Source organism: Populus euphratica, unplaced genomic scaffold, assembly GCF_000495115.2.
Source record: "Populus euphratica unplaced genomic scaffold, PopEup_1.0 scaffold482.1, whole genome shotgun sequence".
Lineage (NCBI taxonomy): Eukaryota > Viridiplantae > Streptophyta > Magnoliopsida > Malpighiales > Salicaceae > Populus > Populus euphratica.
The window spans coordinates 240,491-260,801 of NW_011500161.1; the positions used below are offsets into that span (position 1 = coordinate 240,491).

Here is a 20,311-nt window from a genome sequence, read left to right on the forward strand (position 1 = left end):
GGAACTTCTAACCTTGACATTTGTTATTATCATTGTTTAATCCTTACATTGATATTCCATCTCAAAGTTCTCATCTTCTTTTTTCTTTTTCTCCATCTCTTTCTTTATTACTACTACTACTACTATTTCTATTAGTATTGTTGTTATGATTAGTATTGTTGTTGTGATTAATATTGTTGTCGTTTATAATTTGTATAATTAACCTCCATGTGGTTCGACCTCGGTCTTGTTGAGTTATTTATTATTTCAACACTCCTGTACTTGGAAGAAAATATCAATCTTTTGAACGTGTCAGTGTACGTATTAACATTATCTAAGATTAAATTATATATCATTTGTATTCTTATTATTTATCTTTAAAGCTATTTGGTAATAAAATTATGATATAAATAATCTCATTTAACTTGTAGTATTTATGTTAGAAATCAAGGGCACTCTTGAGCGGATATCTATCTAAAATAAACTTAAAATGCATATAAAAAATTTTATTATTATTTTTATCTTCAATAAAATAAAATTTAAATTAAATATTTATTAACATGTATCATCAGATATAATATTATTATCAAATGGATGATAGGATAAAAATAAAAATAAATACAAGCATTTAATTTTATAAAAATAGTAACAAAGCTATATATTAATTTAATTTATTGATATATAATTGAGTTATTCAAATTAATTTAATAACGGTATAAATAACACCATTATTCTGTTCATAATAAATTATCTAGTTTTTTCTGATGATTAATTTATACTAGAAAAATAAAAATTAAAAATATCTCAATAATTAGTATTAGGTTTATTTAAAAATATATTAAAATAATATTTTTTATTTTTTAAATAAAAATATCAAAATAATATTAATTTTAAAAAAATTATTATTATTTAAAAAAAAAAAACATGACGCGTGAACAAACACACCTGACACTACTAGCCATATCAGCTCTCTCTGCGCGCCTTGAAACGGATAAAATCTCTCTTCTTCTCTGCTCTGTCTAGCTCTCAAAGCCAAAGCCACTGAAACTGAAAAACGCTGGAAAAAATGCTAGCGAATCCTAGCACCAGTACTCTCCATCACAGACCTAATTACACACACAACCCTCCATGTTCACTCTTTAATCATCGCTGCAAGCTCTCTCTCTCCCCAAATTGCCCCCGCTTCTCCAATTCTGCAAAATCCAACTTTTCTTCGCTTTCTCTGCTTCTATCAAGAAGAAAGCGTGAAAGGTTGTTTACTGTTGTCAATGCTTTAGAGGAAACTTCTGTGGCACATGATGGCCCTCAGTCTTTGCCTCAGCCTTTTTCTGTCAAAATCCCCGTCGGTGACAGACATGTAGGTTTATTAATATGCTTAGTTCATTTTTCATTCTTTTTTTGGTTCGATGATTTTATATTTAAATTCACGAGGTATTTTATAGGTAGAAATTGTGTAATTTTAACACATTTTGTTTTGGATAATGAATAGCATTGTGGAGTTTTATCAGTAATAGTAAAACATTATGAAATGTGAACTTTTTTTTTATATATATCTTTTTGTTTGAATAATCAAAATATCAGTGTAATTTAGGGTGGTTTTGATTATTGTTTTTTGTAGATATTGGTTGAGACGGGTCATATTGGGAGACAAGCTAGTGGTTCTGTCACCGTGACGGATGGGGAAACTGTAAGTTATGATTAGTGCAGATGGGTGGATAAGTGCTATTTTTGGATATCAAATAAATAAATTGTTGACTTGTTCGATATGTAAACTTTTGAACTTTGATTCTTTGTTACTGGAAATGTGATCCATGTTCAACTTTTATTAACTTGTGCTGTCTTATTAGTTTGCGTGGGAGTTACCAAAAGACCTGGTGTACTTTCACGAGCAGAAGTTAATGATATGTTGTGAATTAAAAGGCTCCCCCAGCAATGAGTTTAAGTTTGTATTCCGTAGGTGGGTGCTAGCTAGTCTGGTTGGTGAAATCTTAACACTATTTCTTTTTTTCTCTTTTTTTTTGTAGATTGTCTATACATCTGTTTGTTTGGATGATGTTCCTAGTGAGCCTTCTGATTTTTATCCTCTATCTGTAAATTATCAAGAGCGATTTTCTGCAGCAGGTCGAACTAGGTATGCATGTTGTTTTCAACTTTTTGGAATTTATCACAAAATTTTGTGAAGACTGATATTTATTCTATATATCTGCTATTGCTTTAGTGGAGGATTTTTCAAACGGGAAGGGAAATTGAAAGATCATGAGGTACTAACCTTCTCTTACAAGTGCAAAAATGGTTAATTCAGCAGATGCTGAATCAGTTGTCTTTAACTATCACCTTTCAATCTAACATTTTTAACTTCATGCCTTTATAGTGTGTATTTTGTTTGCATGAGTTTAATTTGCTCGCAAGTCTTAGCATAAGTCTGAAATTCTGCAAGTCCTTGCTTTCATGTTAATGGATGTTACATAATTTGTCTGATAATTGGAAATGACACGATGTAAATAGCTGCTAAAATTTTTAGATAATGCTGATGTCCTGTTTTCTACAATATTGTAAAGAAAATGAAAATGAAAATTTGAATGTTGATACTGCATCATTAATCAAAAACCTCACACTCTTGTCAGCCAGGAATTTATAATTGATTTATGAACACAAATGCATGGTACATGAACACGAGTATAAATTCAGATTATGTAGACCGTAACAGTTGTACAATATACCATATATATGTCTAGTTCATAATATGGTAAATATCTTATACCACAGATGCCATTTATGATGTTATGTGTGCCTACAATGTCAAACTCTTTCTCTCTGCCTCAGATCAAATGAACCTATTAACTAGGCTTGTGAGGCTTGAGCTACACTATATTTTTCTTAAATGTTATTTCTCTAGCCATTTTTACTTGGATAACTTGATGAAGAGCAAAGATAAAACAACTTATGTAGCTTTTGTTATGTAGCTTTTGTTACTTTCCAGAAGCATATTGCAGTATTTCTCTTACAAACTCTACTCTATCTCTACCTTTGGAAAATGTTTTTGTCACATATCTTTTTATGTAGTTGTTCTTTGGCTGCTTCTAGGTTCTTATTTGTAGATTGATAGATAGGCCTTTGCGCCCAACCATGTTCAAGGGCTTTTACCATGAAACCCAGATACTATCTTGGGTAAGTCTTGAAGTTTTGTTTTTTTTTTTTGCCTGCTTACATATTGTTCTTAGTATCTCCATGGATTGTCTTTATTCAGTTTAAGAAGCACATTATGCAGTCTTATTTTTTTGTTTTGGTTTTTATTATTTTTTTCAAAATTACATTCACAAAAGATATATAAGTTGCCACTCAATTATATTTCATACAAAGGTCCTGGGAAAGAAAGTTAGGAACCATTTTCTTTGTGGAGAACCTAGCAAAGACTTTGGAATTGTTTGTTTACTGTTGATATTTTGGAATGGAGGGAGAGGAGCAAATAAAGAGGGATAACTAGAGATATAGAATCGGAAGAGAAATATAAGAAATAGCTCTAGGGAGAAAATGGTTGTTATGGAATAGATACCAAGAATTTGTTTTTCCTATCCTTTGTCATCTACCATTCAACATTTTTATCCTAACTGGCAGTTTTCATGTCTTAAATGTTCACAAGCTTAATTTTTTTCCAAACTCCTGGGAAACTATTTCTTGGTGCTGTAAGCCTTGTGTGGTTTGTTTGTATTTTCTCAACTGATTTTAACTTGGATATTCGAAAGGAAATAAAAGCTGCCAAGTAGACAATTCTGAACATTTTAACCTTAAACAAGAGCTGACTGGTATTTGCGTGACCATGTTATGCCCACTGCATTAATTTAAGTCTGTCATGCATGTTCCTTTATTCTTGTCTACCAGTAATTCAATGCTTAATCATCAACATTTTGAAATTTGATGGGCTGCTATTTGACTTGGTATCGTTCTCTTACTGGATTTATGAATTTGCTAAGAATTACCAATTACCATAACCTCTTCTGAACAGGTTTTGAGCTATGATGGCTTGCATTCTCCCGATTCTTTGGCTGTCACAGCAGCTGGAATAGCTGTGTGAGTCTTACCTCAAGTGTTGCTCTTTAATCTTCCTGTTCTTGAAGTGTTGAAGTTCCAAATATCATGTTATTATGTACTTATTCTTCTTAAACTGGATTGCAACAGAGCTCTTTCAGAAGTACCAAATACAAAAGTAATTGCAGGAGTTCGAGTTGGCCTTGTTGACAATAAGTTTATTGTGAATCCAACAACCAAGGAGATGGAAGAGTCAGAATTGGATTTATTGCTGGCTGGTACAGACAGTGCAATATTTATGATAGAGGTCAACCCATAGTTCTTTGATAATTATCTGAACTGCAAGGCCTTTTTGCGTGTATCATTTTTTTGAAATGAAATTTTTGCTGGATCATGCTTGTGGCAGTTCACTGTGTGCAGTATAAGTGCATAGTATATTCAATGGAGTCAGATTCCTTCCAAGGCATCTCTAACCTTTCAGTACACCAAACTAAGATAGAAAAATGTAGTTATGGATGTTGGCCTTTGTGTTAAACCTTCATATGATGTGGATGCACCATTTACCATTTCATTGGACACACCATTGAGAGTGCGTTTTGTGTAAAATCTATTTCACTTGGCGTATGCATTCAATTCCACATTTATTGGGAAAGGACAATTTTTAAGAGATTATTTGAGATGCCATACTATCATTACCATCACTTTAATGTGATGGTCTGAGGAGTCAAAGTAGTCCTCTTGAATTTTCGAAGGCTTGAAGATCATTTGCTTTCACATGCTGGTTAAATACTCACTAAAAATCGCCATTGTCATGAAAGAAGAAAACTCATTGCAAGCCAGATGGGCTTTAATCCTCAATAATTAATTATTCTGTTTTTGGGAAGTGATGAACAAGTTCTCTTATTATAACCTTTTGTCTTGGCACTGCAAGGAAGTGTGAGCAATAGACTTAGTTTGGGTCCTTGTATTGAGGCCTAGCAAAATACCTCATTTCCTCCTTGCAGCTTCACTTTTTAGGAGTTATCTAAACTAGCCTGGGTAATTGGTCATTGACCACACTGCTTCTACACTACTCATCATATCCACCAAGGAAGGAACTGAGCAACACGATAGACATAACCCTATTACAGCTGTACTCCTGTCATTACTGATCAATAAGCTTCTGATCAATAAGCTGGGCGTTGCTGGTACTTATGCTATTTCTGTCAAATCCTGACATTTTAGGGTACTGCTCAGGATGCTACCTTTCAGATCAAAAACTTATATACCCTGGGGTTGAAAATAAAACATGTTTAGGCCTTGTGTTCAAGTCTTTTTTAATTCATTTGATAGAAAAACATAGAAGTAAATTAGCTTATATGGTCATAGTCTCACAGATTTAGATTTTAATTGGCTGATTCTCTTTCTAGATAACTTTTACGTATGCTTTTCTTTTTGCCTTTTTCTTTCTACCTGCTCATTCTTTTCTCTTGCATTAACCTAAGATTACAGAATGAAATGATTCTGAAAATACACTTGCATTTCAGTACATCATGAGGAGACTTAATTGATTAGATACAGTTTGTTAACCATAGTAATGATACAATAACTATATTAATGATATGTGTCTAATGAACTTCATAATCCATTACCTCTATTGCTTGCAGGGTTATTGTAATTTTCTTACAGAAGAAAAGTTGCTTGATGCAGTACAAATTGGGCAGGTTGTTTCTTTGATTAAAGTGTGTTGCGTACAATTTTCTCATATTTCATCATGAACTGAAGTTGATGTATTTAGTGTATCACCTATCAGAAAAAAGTATATGTTGTGGATAATCTGTGACTGTTTCTGTGCAATATGCAGCAATAGCTGCTTAGCTGATTGGTGTACCGTGTGCTAGTCAGCACTCATTATTTTGTTTGTTTTCAGTTATTTGACAGTGGTCACATTCTTGATGCCACAGTGTGGCTATGAATTGACATACAATATGATTGCTATATATGTTGTTGTTGTGATCCTCATTATGAGCTGTTATTTACTGAGGCAAGAAAATTAAGTTGCTGTATAACATGTTACCGATGACAAAATATAATCCTTGTATCCTCATGTTTTATCCTTTTATTGGTTAGGGACTGGTTGTATTGATGTTTGGCAGATCCGATGCATGCTTTTGCCCTTTTCAGGGCATGTTCAACTGTTTTCCTTAATTCTTGCATGTTCACTAAAGCCAGGATGCAGTGCGGGCAATTTGCAATGAGGTGGGTGTTTTGGTGAAGAAGTGTGGGAAAGCTAAAATGCTTGATGCAATCAAATTACCTCCTGCTGAGCTATATAAGCATGTGGAGGTATAGTTTCTGTTTATCTTTATTATACATCATCCTTTCCTGCCAGAAGTTTTCTAATAGCTACTGCTTCTTTAATTGTTACTGTTTTCTGATTTAACATTAGGCTGTCTATACTTGGTAAAAGCTGGATAAAAGATTCAAGGGTACTCTTGAAGAACTTGATTCTGTATTATACAAATCATTTCTGTTCTGATAATGGCACTAAATGTATGATGCATTTGCTTAGCAGAACTATCAGCAACTAAGATAAAGCTTATATTACGTGTTCTCCATTTTGCATCTGTGCCCATTGTGGAAGCTTTATCTTGCAATGTTCCTTTGGGTTTCTTATTTTCCTAGAGTTATGTACATGATGCTATTGATTTGTAGTACTATGGAGGGATGTTGCATGTCAAGCAATACCTTAAGTTAATTGCATCCAATTGAGACATGATTTTACAGACTGAAAGGACCTGTTTTAATGTAGCAGGTCTGAACTGCCCAGTTATCCATCCTAGTGATTTATGGCCAATCTTGTGATTCCAGCTTACCTTTGTCATCTTGCTCAAATTATTATTTGAATACACTTACTTTGCCAAGAGAAAAAAAAAATGATACTAATGTTTATACTGTTCCTTGTACAGGAAATTGCTGGTGATGAATTGGTGAAAATATTGCAAATTACAAGCAAAGTACCAAGAAGAAAAGCCCTTGCATCACTGGAAGAAAAGGTGCTTAGTATACTTACAGAAAAGGGATATGTAAGCAAGGATGCAAGATTTGGAACCCCTGAAACAGTTGCGGACTTGCTAGAGGTTGAAGATGAGGATGAGGAAATTGTTGTAGATGGTGAAGTGGATGAAGGTGATGTCCACATAAAGCCAATTGGACGCAAATTCTCTCCCTTGGTAATCCAACTCAATTTTGGTGCTCGTGGTCTTTTTATCATGTGTGATTTGGAAGTCCCAAGCTTTTTGACACTTTATTTTGATTTTCCTTTTCTAGTTGTTTTCTGAGGTAGATGTGAAGCTGGTATTTAAAGAAGTTACATCCAAATTCTTGCGGAAACGTATTGTTGAGGTATGTTGGTTTGTGGTCAGTGGAAGTTGGAAAAGTAGATGAATAAAAATAACTTCACATTCCTTCTTTTAAGAGGAGTCAGGAGAGTCATTATTTTTGGTCCCATTCACTTCCCTTCCCACTTACCCACAGCAATAAGGTTGACACAGACACAGACATGCCCAATTCTTTCTTTTCTTTTCTTTTCTTCTGAAAATTGCATCTGGCAATGTTAGATTCAGACTTGAATTTTCTTGGACATTCAAACACATATTTGGTTTCTTGTGGCACGCGAGAATTTTACCTTTTTCCAACACCAGCATCTCTCTCACTTCAAGGGTATTACTACTGTCCATGCTGTAACCTAATATTTTCATTTTGTAACATTATTGAATTTCTTACTATTTTCTTTTGAAAAAAAGAAAAACTGCATGTAACTTAAATTTTGGCTCTAACATTTGGAATTATGGTTTACCATATAATAAAATCCTATTGCTCTTACCTGTTACATTATAATGTACTGGAAAGTTGCCATGTAGAAAAATTCCAAGTGCCAACAGTATGGAGTCAGCTAGGATATGATTTTTCCATGAATGAGACTATGATTGATGCTGACATGTTCACATGTAATTTTCTTTTTACATTGCATTTTTTTACAGGGAGGAAAAAGAAGTGACGGGAGAACTCCAGACAAGATACGTCCAATTGATTCCAGATGTGGAATACTTCCCAGAGCACATGGAAGTGCTCTTTTCACACGTGGGGAAACACAGGTTTGATTAAATGTATTTTTGCTGTAGGAAACATGCAGTGGTTTACCTGATTCTATTCTCATATCTTATCTCACTTGCTTATACAAGCAAATGCTCAAAATCGTTAACGTGAATGGGTTATGATGTTATGTGATTCTACCCCCCTTCATTGCTGAACAAGCTTATCCATCATATTTTCATTTGTTGACTAATTTCAAGTGTTTCTCCTTCAAGGGACAACTAAAAATGGCTTGAGAAACTATGAGGTGACTCTTATGTTGACTTAGTGAATAGCTGTGTTTTCTCGTTATCTGCTCATTTCTTGTCTGTTTCTAATCCTTTTCCTACTGAATAATCTCTTATCCTTGTTAAAACAGTGCCATTGTTTATAGATCTACCCAGCATACCTTCTTTGATTTCACCACTTCCAGTAAAGGCAACAATTATCTGTCCATCAACCAACTTTTTTGGTGATTTTAAATTCTTCTCCTTCCAAATAAACAAATTTGATCAGTTCTGTATATCATGGTGGACAATTTTTCGTTCGTCAATCATTATTTTAAGCATTTTTCTTGTCTTTCAATAAGTTGGCATCTTGTAGTTGATTATGTTTGGAGAACAATACCCCTACCATGTAGTTATATTTGCACACATAATGTTGTTGGTGATCGTTGATGATGTTTTTCTTTTACAGTCATTAGCAGTTGTTACACTTGGTGATAAACAAATGGCACAAAGAGTAGACAACCTTGTTGACGAAGAGGAATTCAAGAGGTTCTATCTACAGGTCTGTTTGCCATGATCTCCTTTTTGAAATTGTTTTTTATTAATAAATTGGAGTCATCTAACAGCCAAGAGTTTCTGCTTCTCTTAATGCTTATAGGTGTGAAGTGTGAATTTAATTTAAAAGATCATTTAGGCTTTATCATTTCTATGGTAACCTTTCTGCACCATGCTGTTCGAAATTAAATCAACCAATCTTTTAGTTCAATTAGACATGTCTAATAAAACTGTTTCAAGGTTCATGCTACGTTTTATCTTCCATATTTATCCTTCTACCAGTAAGTACTTTAGAAATTTACTTTTGCTCTTAGAATATGAATAACTTTAGAAGGACTTTGGAGATTACGAAATGGTTATCTAGCTATGTATTTCCGCACTGCTAGTCCCTTTTGTCTCATCAAAAGAACAAAATGTAAACATTATAAACATTGTTGATTTATCTTTTTTGAATATGGAATTAAGAAAGGAAGAAAGGTACTGCAGGTATATTCAAATATCATATATGAATAACTAGATTGGTGGTTGGCCTTTAACCTGAAAAAGAAAATTTAGGAGACCAAGTAAGAGAAATTCGATAATTAGGTTAAATCTTGATTAATTTAATAATATGATAAAAAAATGAGGCAACAACAATAACAAATAAATTAAAAAAAAAATTGTCCTAGGCAAAACTAGGCTAACAAGTGAAACTCATAACCTAGACATGAGATATGTCTAGATTACATGTCTATTGTGTATTCTAGGTCATTAAGTTAACATAATTTGATAGAAAAAGAAATTGAAAAAAATCATAAAATCATAAAACCATTTTTCCTTTTAAAATACAATATAAATGACAATATAAAAAAAAAAACACAAAACAAGGATATCAACTTCTGTCACCTTTTTAAATTCGTGACTTGGGTCAGTAAACCAAAAGCATTAACAACAAAGTTTCAATTTGAGAATTAAATTGAAAAGAATAAAAACATTAACAAAAAAAAAAAGAGGGCCAAAATGAAAAAAAAAAAACAATACACTACAAACTTGGATTGAAGGGTGAAATTAAAAACAATAAAATTTTATAAAAGAGTCAAGGAAAAAAATAAAAAATCAAAATAATAAGGATCAAATTGAAAATATTAGTAAATGATAAAAAAAAATTGAACATATAGAATTTTTCAACGTGTTTTTTTACATAAAAAATTTCCTCAATGTAAATTGAAAAACTTATACATACATCTAATTAAATAAATCAAGAATCACTAAGTAAATAAAAAAAATCATTAACAATAAATAAATAAAAATTAGAAAAATTAAGAGACAAATGTATATTAAAATATTTAATATCGCAACATGAGTCATTAAGCTAGTTGTGTTTAATGATTTTATTTATTAAAATTTATTTGTAAAAGAAATTGACACATACATAACATTTATTGAATAAAATAAAAAGAAAAAAAATTCTATGCAAGATTGCACATATTAAAAATATTATAAAAAAATAAAATATTTTTTTTATTTTTTAAAAATAAATTTAATTTATATTAAATATATAAAAAAATTAAAGATGAATCATACTAGTCTTTTAAAAATTAAACACATCCAATATAATTAAAAAATAATATCTACTTAAAAAAAGTTAAATAAACAAAAAAGAATCACAAAGAATTAAAAATTATTTTAAAAAAGACAAATAAGCTATTAATTGAAAAAATCAAAAGAAAAGAAAAGCATGAGGTTAGGCCAATCGCTAAGCCTTTATTTTTTTTAAAGTTAATAGGTCGTCCGCCCTAATTTATTTTGAAAAAAATGGATGATGTGTCGTCTAGAACCCCCTAGGTTATGGCCACTATGGTTGCCGAAAAAACATGGTTCCTGTTTTTTTCTTTCAAAAACTCATTTTCAACCCTTTTTTTATCCAAAATGCCTAGAAAATACTATAGAAACCATGTTAAACCAATCCATTACCTTAAAAAATGTAAAAAACCACCTCAAAACCAAAAATTTTCCTAGGCTCCAATTTGTTGTTTTAGACACTTCCAATGAAACACCTAATTTGAACTCTCCTCATAATATAAAACCATTTGGCATAAAAATCAATCATTTTAGTGGTTAAAATCATTACCAACGACAACCTTTTCTCTCTACAACGGAATCCGGCGATTCTCCATTCTCTCTTCCCACCCAAAAAGGACTGAAAAAAAAAGTTTGATATCAAAATTGATTTTTCTAAAATTAAAAAGACTGAAGCTGCCACCTATTTTTTTCACTTAAGTTCTCAGTATTTTAATTCAACCATTCCTTGTAAAACAAAACTTGCAATTGGGTGCTAATTTAGGCATAAAAAGATATAATAGTGCAAAACAAAATTTCATTACTCCAATCCAAGAGAGTTAACAGTAATGATGCTACATTAAAACTAGGAGCCCTTTTAGTTTCTTTTAATTGTATATTTTCTTTTAATTGTATATAAGTTCCTTTTCTATGGGTCCTTCAAATAGCGGAGCATCTTGTTTATATTACTGAAAACAAACCATTTGGTTTCTTATGTCGTGGGTATTTAATGAAGTTTAAAGGATCTAGAGTTCTATTTATATATGAAGCAAACCTTTTGCTTGTAAAAATTTTCCTAATTGATTTCTTCTGAAAGGGTAGTCATTCTCTGCACTCTGTTTAGCTGCTGTGTTTCATTATTGAATACTATATAGCATTTTAACTGAATACACTATTACAATTCCTGCTTGTTGAAACTTTTGCATTTGGATGCTTTCTGACATTGTTCTAATCTTCCAGTACTTGTTTCCTCCATCATGTGTTGGAGAAGTGGGCCGGATAGGGGCACCTAGTAGAAGAGAAATCGGTCATGGAATGCTTGCTGAGAGAGCTCTTGAACCTATATTGCCTTCTGAAAATGATTTTCCTTATACTGTACGAGTTGAGAGTACAATCACAGAAAGCAATGGCTCCTCAAGGTCAGAAGCCATAAAAAGTGCTAATGTCTTAGTTATACAATCACAAGATCTTACTTTTGATATAGTTTTTTGGGTGCTAAAAACCTTTCTTTGTCCAAGTATTTCATGTTGAGTGTTTGCTATCATACTATGTGATTTGGGTCTTATTATTTAGCACCTATCATTGAACAGCATGGCCTCTGTTTGTGGAGGCTGCTTGGCATTACAAGATGCTGGTGTTCCTGTAAAATGCATGATTGCTGGGATTGCGATGGGTATGGTTCTTGACACTGAGGAATTTGGGGGTGATGGAACGCCCCTCATTCTGTCTGACATAACTGGATCAGAAGATGCTTCTGGAGACATGGATTTCAAGGTAAGAGTTACTGGGCATCTCCAGATTTGTGCTTCTATTTTATTTCTTCTTTGTTTTTTCATGAGTATTGAATAGATACTTGCTTGAATTTGAAAATACATATTTAAATTCAGAGGAAAGAGTATACTGCAATCATGTTAAAACCTTTTTAAAAGATCACCTTGTTTGGACGTTGCAGGTTGCTGGAAATGAAGATGGAATAACTGCATTTCAGATGGACATAAAGGTCATTATCTCTACAACTACTCTATCAGACAGATTTCATGCTAGACAGAATGTTTTTCCTCTAACCAACATCCTTTTGTCAACCCTATAGCAATCGATACATTCTTCTGTTGTTCATTTTCACGAGTTAAATTCCATGGCCTATAAATCATAATGAATTCCGATTTTGACATTATAGGTTGGAGGAATCACCTTACCTGTTATGAGAAAGGCATTGCTACAAGCAAGGGATGGCCGAAAGCATATTCTTGGTACTGGAACCTAGGCAATTTTTTTTTTGCCTAGAATTCATTTAAATCTGTTTGACCAATAGTTTGGTGCTATCTTGCCAGAAGTATGTGGAACTGTAGGCACATATCCTTTACACCATACCTTGTTCTGTTATATCAGTTTGCGTGAATGTATAAATATTACCATTTTCTTAATTAACTAGAGCTGCTAATATGCTTCGGGTTTACATTTTTTGGAAGCACTCATTTCACCTATTTTGTTTTCTATTTATTTTATCAGCTGAAATGTTGAAATGCTCACCTTTCCCTTCCAAAAGGCTTTCTAAGTATGCCCCATTGATTCACATTATGAAGGTTTGTTTATTTTATACGCATCCTTTAGTGATTTGCTTTTGAAATTAGAACTTATAATCTATGATGCCTTAACACACACATTATCAATCATAATATTGATTTATAGGTCAATCCGAAGAAAGTTAACATCATCATTGGTTCTGGTGGGAAGAAGGTGAAGAGTATAATAGAAGAAACTGGAGTTGAGGCTATTGACACACGAGATGATGGAATTGTAAGATCAGATATAGAGTTTATCTTTCATTGGTTTATGACTTGAAATCAGTTGCAACTTCTACAACCTTTGGCTTCTGCAGGTAAAAATTACTGCAAAGGATTTGTCAAGTATAGAAAAGTCCAAATCCATTATCAATCGGCTAACAATGGTTCCAAATGTCGGTGATATCTACAGGCATGTCCTTTCCTTGAGCTGCTTTTCTTTGTTTCTATCTTTTATTCTTTTCTTTTTTTCACCCTCTTAATTAGATCAATTGAATAAAAAAATGGAAATAGTTATCTTTTATCATTGTTACTATTATGGAAGATATTTCAAGAATGCATCAAAGCTTTGCTTCACAAAGGTTCATGTGAGTAAAGGGTATAATTGGGAATAGTTTCATGATTATTAAGTGTATTTATCGTTGTCTATTTGGCCTTTTGAATTTTTTGAATTTATTTCTTTCTCAAGTATTTGTTACTTGATGATTGTGAAGACAGAACATTTGACTTATTCTCTTATTGATCAGGAACTGTGAGATCAAATCTGTAGCTCCTTACGGAGTCTTTGTTGAGATAGCCCCAGGGCGTGAGGTATGTAGTTCTGGTACACAATTTTAATAAAAGCCAATAACCAGACTGTTGTATTGCATAACAAAATTATTAACACCGGAGTTCTAAGTAGCTGGAAAGAAAACACTATAAGATTTTTTGCTTGGACAGGCTTCTTTAAATTTGATATTTGTTGTAATTGCAGTTGCATTGGGCATCAGAATTCCAAAGTTCATCAAAAGATTGTTCTCTTCACAATAATTTTCCATATTTTCATTAAAGATAGATTTTTCTTTTCTTGCTTGGGAAAAGTAAAAATTAAAATACACCATGTAATCAAACCAAGCTCAATTGACAAGGTGTGGAAGGCATTTACATAAGAATATGTTACCTACATAACCTAGCATATCTGAAGTCTTATTTCATTTGAGGAAGAAAAGGCTATTGATTTGTCAAGTATTGAATTCTGGCAGGGACTTTGCCATATTAGTGAACTAACTTCGAACTGGTTGCCAAAGGCTGAAGATGTAAGCAGTACCATTTTTTCTTTCCCTCCACATTATATAGAAGCCATAAGAAATATATATTTTTTCCTGCTATATTATCAATAAGCTAAAATTTCTACTCTATTTTTTTTTTTGGTTACAGGTTTTCAAAGTTGGAGACCGTGTTGATGTTAAACTAATTGAGGTAGGAATTTCTTATTCGTTAAACCATCATTGTGCCCAAGACACTCAAGTTTTATTCACTGACAAGCTCTTTTTAGCTAACTTTGGTATTTGCTATTTTTGCGAAATTCTGGAGTTTTTTAACCTTAATTATTAATTAATGATCCTTTGATGCCATCCATATTTATTGTTGATCGTCATTTCTGTACATATATATTAGCATCTATGTCGCTAATCCTTCAAATCTGTTATAGATATAAAGGGTGGCATTATTGCCACTCCTTCAATTGTTATTCCAACCTATATAATTATAGTGTGACCAAACTAACCTTTTCTAGACTTCTCTTTCTTTTCAATTAGAGCTCATTTTATAATGATAAATCAAGGATACCTTTTTAATAAAAATGCTTTTTCTTTATAAATGCTTTCTAGTTAATGAGATGTATGGCTTCACCTTTCCTTGATGGGTTCATCTGGATTTAATTTTCCTTCAATGTGCTGTATTTACTCATTTCAGTTGCAGAGGAAACAAAACTTGATTTCGAGTTTCCAGAGCAAAACTGGAACATCCTTTGTGTTGGACCATCAATTGCTACATTAATTGATTTGCACTCTTGACACAACACTTAAAAAAATTGTTCTCTATTAACTATTTACATGCATGTAATACAGGTAAATGAAAAGGGACAACTTCGACTTAGTCGCAAAGCATTGCTTCCTGAAGCCACTCCAGAGAAGTCCAGTGCAGAGCATCATGCAACTGATAAGGCTAGTCCCAGAAGGAATGTGAAAGCACCAAAGGATGATTTAGCTGAAGAGTACAAGGATAAAGACAGTGATGTAAATTCCCCAAGAAGTGATTCAATAAAGGATGCTCCAGTTTCAAAAAAGAAAGTTTACAAGGGATTAACCAGTTCTGACACAGATGGGCCAAAGAAGAACAGTGTTGCATCTGTCAGTAGCATTGCCAGCAAAGATGAAGGTACTTTAGTGAATGGAGATGCTAAGATTGGATAGCGAATGTTGCCTGTTGTTCATTGATGAATAAGTTGGTTTGTTATCATAAGAAAAGATGACAAGGAAAGAGCATTAGCTGGAACTGAAGGTACGATGTCACTTTCCAACTTGGTTATAAATTTGCAAATAAAAAAGATATGGTTATATGGAAAATTGCATGTGGGCAATAAAGAAATGTCCTCTTAAATTTTGAATTTATACTTTTCTTCCGGTGGGAAAAAGGATAAGATATTGAAATTTGTTGGCAGTCACTACCAATATGAAGAGAAAGGGACCGCTAAATTTACAAGTTGGTTTGGGGGAGAAAAAGTGATATAGGTAACCAACACCACATGGAGCGGAATAGATGCATGTTTATGTTTGTGCACGTTCCTGCATTTATGTGAGCATGCATACATACATACCATTGTCCAACATGGAATTGGAAATGCTGTATAATGTGGCAAAAATCTTGTTGATTAAGAACTAGTTACTATTTTTATGCTTATTTGCTAAAATTGTGGGGTTGGATAATTATCGAATCTGTAGCATTAGGTAGTGCCTTTTTTTTGGTTTCTGGCTCGAATATATTTGCAATTTTCCTACCAAATAGAATTATAGAATTGGATCCCACTCAGTAGATATACATGATAGTGTGGACCATCATATCAAAATAAATAGTTTCTATATAAATATTAGCTCTTTATGTCAACATTCATGTAATTATAGTGTAAATAGCTTTTTATAATTAGGGCAATATTGTAGTTAATAGTAGCTGATTTTATATAATGTTAATCAAAATTATTTTTCAACCAATTTGACATGGTATCAGAGCTTCACTTCTGAATCTCCATTCCATTCCATTGTCTTGTTTTAGTTTTTCTTGACTGGGTAATGAGTCCTCAATGCCTGAAGCTCTTGGGTCTTGGATTTTCTTTTATTCTTGGTTGTCTTCTATGGTTTTATTGTGTTTGTTGAGAAGATTACATTAAGCAATTCTGAGTTGCGTGGTGTTCAGCTAGAAAGAAATTATTCAGCCTGAGAATTTCAGTTTCAAGTATGTCACAGGGAAAGAATTAAAGGGTCATGTGAATGAGAGGGATCTATCTCCCAGTGATTCTACAAAGTTGCTTCGATGGAAGGCCAAAGATACTCAAGTAATGTCCTGAATTTTAGGGTCTGTTGACCCTTTTATTTTTCTTAATCTAATGTTATATAAGACAACACAAGCCATATGTGAGTATCTAAAAAAGGTTTACTATCAGGAAAACAATGCCAAATGTTTTCATTTAGAAAATAATATTTCTAATTATTCTTAAGGCAGCCTTTTCATCCAATATTATTACTCTGGCTTTCAAAATTTATGGGTAGAATATACTGATATTGCTTATGCTGGGGTGCCTGTTGAATCTCTCTTTGTAGTTCAACAGGTTCGCGATAAATTTTTAATGAAATCACAATATTGTTTGCTCAAACTATATGAATTGAGATCCTTTTCTCTTTAGATGTTTGTTTTTGGTAATTACTTCTCAAAGAGCAACTTCTTTTTACACAAGGCATTTTCAAGCAAGAAAATTTTGTTATAGTTGCTTTTGCTGCTCAAGGAAAAGAAAAGGGTAGAAATATGAGTAATATATTGTGTTATAGCTGCAAATAATATGAACACATTGCTAACAATTATAGAAAGAAGTTTTGCAATTATTGCAAACAAGGACATTATCAAGGAGTGCCTACTCGTTATTAAAACAGCAAAATCAATGCTTTTCGAGCTGTTGTGTCTGACAGGCCATCTACGACTGCTTAATATATTATTCTTACTCTTGAAATGATGAAATAAATGATTGTTTCAATCTTTTCAGCCTTAGGACTACATGCCGATTTTGGCTTGCTGATTTTGTTGCCTTAAATCACATGACTAACTCATCTAGTATGCTAAAAAATCTGTGTAAGTATCATAGTTCATTAGAAATTTAGATTGGTAATGGAGGTCATATGTCTATTACTAAGGTAGAGGATATCAATCCAACTTTAAAGAATGTGTTTGTATCACCAAAGTTGTTCACTAGTCTTATTTTGGTTGGTTAATTAGTGGAGAATATTTGTGATGTGTATTTTACTTGTAATGGTTGTCTTGTGTGGGATGGATGGTGATTGTGAAAAGACATAAAATTGAAATATTATTTTTGTTTTATTTTTCAATTCCTCATTTTCTATAATTTGCTTGTATCAATATTCAAAATAAGGGTGAAGCATGTCATAAACACTTAGGCCATCAAAGTTGTATTGTTTTGTCTTGTTTGTTAAATTCTGATTTGTTGGAAAATACAGATCAATTTTCTTCTTATGATGTTCTCTTTGATTGTTTCATGTTCAAATTGGGCAAGAGTTCCATTTACTTTCTAGAAGGCCATAAATTATGCATTGTTAATGGTTATTACTTTAAGCTGTATATATTTTCATAAATAGAAAAGGAGATTTAGTTTACCGTATATAGTTTTCTAAAATCTCTTTGTGTAATTAGCATGTATAAATTTAAGTTTCCTTATCAAAACTCAAGAAAGGACAATTCAAAGCATCATTTTCTATGAAAATCTTAGTCTTAGTTTTCTCACTCATAACGTTATTACTTATAACTTATAGAGATGTCGGATAATATTTGTGTTAGGTTCATTGACAAAAATTATGTTGCTTGAGAGTTTCAATTAGAGACCGTTCTCAAGGGTAAAGAGTTGTGGGGACATATAAACAATAACAACAAAGGGGGATCAACTGAGGAAAGGTCCGTGACCAACAAAAAGCCTTGGATGCCAAAGATAATTAAATCATGTACTGGATTCTTGATTCTATAGAGTAGCATTATATTCTTTCTTTGCATCCTGATAGAGACGCCAAGGCTACATGGAATTATCCCAAGCAAACCAAGACAACAATGTTAGGTGCTTCCAGCTTGAGTTGGCCATTGTTAACTATACTAAAAGGGATCTATCAGTTCAGGACCACTACTCTAGCTTTTGGGTTTTATGGAATGATTATTCTGACTCTGTAGCCACGGTCTCAACAGAAGGATTGAAGGCAAGGTTGACAGTAGGGCAACATGTACACAAAACTAGCCGAAAAGATTAATTTCTAATGACATTGAGGCCTTACATTCAATCTATTTATTGCCTCTCTAGTAAATACAGATCATGTTCCAACTTTAGATGTCTGCTTTGGAGAATTCATGTGTGAGGAATTTTTTAATACTCAAAATATTATGGAGCAGTCTTGTGTAGCTTCTAATAATGTCTCAATTGCCTATGTGGGGAAGAGTCATTACATGAGCACCATATAATGCTATAGTTGCAAGAAATATGGTTATATGTCCCCTAATTGTCCTTAGAAATTTTGTAATTACCGCCGCAACCAGCCAAGGCATGTTATTAAGGACTGTACTATTTGTCCTCCATGCTCCAACAAAGTTTATCATGTTGATACTAGTAACTTATAACTAGCTATGCTTGATGCTACTGCGGAAACTTTTGTTGGTTTACAGCCTCCAACTCCTTTTCTAACTCGTGAAAGAAATGATCATGGTGCATTTTTAGTATTGGGTTTTCAAGGTATTTCCTTTTTATTTCTCTCCTGGATTGTAGACTCGGGTGTTAATCATATGACTCACTCTCTCAATGTTTTAAGTAATGTTAGAGAATATTATGGCTTTTCACATATTCAAGCAGCCTATGATAGTTCTTCTATGGTGGCAATTGGTGATGTATTTTCTTTCTTTAAGGATGTTCTTGCATCACCTAATCTTTATGTGAATTTAGTTTATGTTGGCTAGCTTGTAGACCAAAATTATTATGTATATCTTACTCATGATGGTTGTGTTGTGCAGGATCAAATATCAGGACAGTGGGTAGTGAAATGGCCTAAGCATGAACGTCTCTTTTATCCACAACTACTTGTTCCACAAAGCCTACCTTTTTCTCTACACTGTCTTTCCTTTGTAACAAGTCTAACGTGTCATGAAGTCTTACACAAACGCCTGGTCATCCTAGTTCTAGGATTCTATTTTATTTGATGAAATCTGGTCTATTAAATAACAAAGAGCATTCTTCTTTTAACGTGTTTCTTGATCGTGCAACTTTTAAACTAGGCAAAAGTAAAACTTTACCATTCCATTCTAAAGTAAGTAGGGTCATCCACAATTCTGAGATCATTCATTCATAGTGATGTTTGTTTATTAGTTATATTATTTCTCATGTTTAATATAAATATTTTATGATATTTATTGATGATTATAAAGATATACATGAGTGTATTTCTCACCGCACAAATATGAATTTTTATTTTATATGTTGCTTTCATAATCATAATAAAATTTTATCTAATAAAAAAAACTTTGATCAAAATAAAAAAGAAATACATGAATAAAGAAAGTAAAGAGAGTTGTTTAATTAAAAAATATTTTTTCCTCTCTAATTAAAATCATTAGGATTCTTACGAATATTTTTTTTATTGTTATTACTTTTTTTTAATTCATTTTTATTCAGTGTGTGTGTAAAAGTATTTTTAACTATGAAATATAATTTTTTCTCATAATATAATTTTATTATAGGAATATCTATTTTAATTGTTATAATAATTAAATGAAAATATATTTTTAAAATAATTACATGGGGAGATGTGTATTAAAATTTTTTTTAAAAAAAAGACGAGATCAAGCTCTTTTAATCAAAATCAAAACACCTGCCTTTAAAAAGAAAGAAAATGTTTTTCTCTACACTTTCCTTTTTTTGTTTTTAAGGAAGAATAAACCCCACACCTTAAAAAGGAAAAAACATCCATTGTAAATCTCTCTGTATGGTCTTTTTCTCTTTTCTTTTATGATATTTGCAAA

General features: G+C 32.4%; 1 protein-coding gene across 7 annotated transcripts; it reads left to right on the plus strand.

Annotated features, from left to right (window-relative positions):
* Positions 1 to 931: 931 nt before the first annotated feature.
* Positions 932 to 19,535, plus strand: LOC105111186 (probable polyribonucleotide nucleotidyltransferase 1, chloroplastic). Of its 7 annotated transcripts, none has more exons than XR_839576.1 (25): positions 932 to 1,336; positions 1,598 to 1,666; positions 2,004 to 2,110; positions 2,198 to 2,240; positions 3,064 to 3,147; positions 3,983 to 4,047; positions 4,156 to 4,312; positions 5,652 to 5,708; positions 6,217 to 6,330; positions 6,954 to 7,217; positions 7,315 to 7,389; positions 8,028 to 8,141; positions 8,815 to 8,907; positions 11,679 to 11,857; positions 12,029 to 12,212; positions 12,391 to 12,438; positions 12,616 to 12,688; positions 12,948 to 13,021; positions 13,128 to 13,235; positions 13,318 to 13,412; positions 13,747 to 13,810; positions 14,242 to 14,295; positions 14,417 to 14,458; positions 15,109 to 15,541; positions 19,307 to 19,535. XR_839576.1 is itself a non-coding variant. In XM_011006474.1 (24 exons), exons 1-24 carry the CDS (start codon positions 1,046 to 1,048, stop codon positions 15,451 to 15,453), a joined length of 2,799 nt encoding a protein of 932 aa, XP_011004776.1. In that variant the 5' UTR covers positions 932 to 1,045; the 3' UTR covers positions 15,454 to 15,542. The 7 variants fall into 7 exon arrangements, 2 of the variants coding, with proteins under 2 accessions (XP_011004776.1, XP_011004777.1); XR_839578.1 differs by lacking the exon at positions 19,307 to 19,535 and adding an exon at positions 16,501 to 16,755; XR_839577.1 differs by lacking the exon at positions 19,307 to 19,535 and adding an exon at positions 15,702 to 15,772.
* The last annotated feature ends 776 nt before the right edge of the window (positions 19,536 to 20,311 follow it).

Excerpts from the sequence above, each read along its gene's own strand:
- LOC105111186 (XM_011006474.1), top strand. The coding sequence starts at position 1,046 with ATGCTAGCGAATCCTAGCACCAGTACTCTCCATCACAGACCTAATTAC. Across the intron at positions 2,111-2,197 it reads TCTGCAGCAGGTCGAACTAG|TGGAGGATTTTTCAAACGGG; the intron begins GTATGCATGTTG and ends CTATTGCTTTAG. Across the intron at positions 13,413-13,746 it reads AATGTCGGTGATATCTACAG|GAACTGTGAGATCAAATCTG; the intron begins GCATGTCCTTTC and ends CTTATTGATCAG.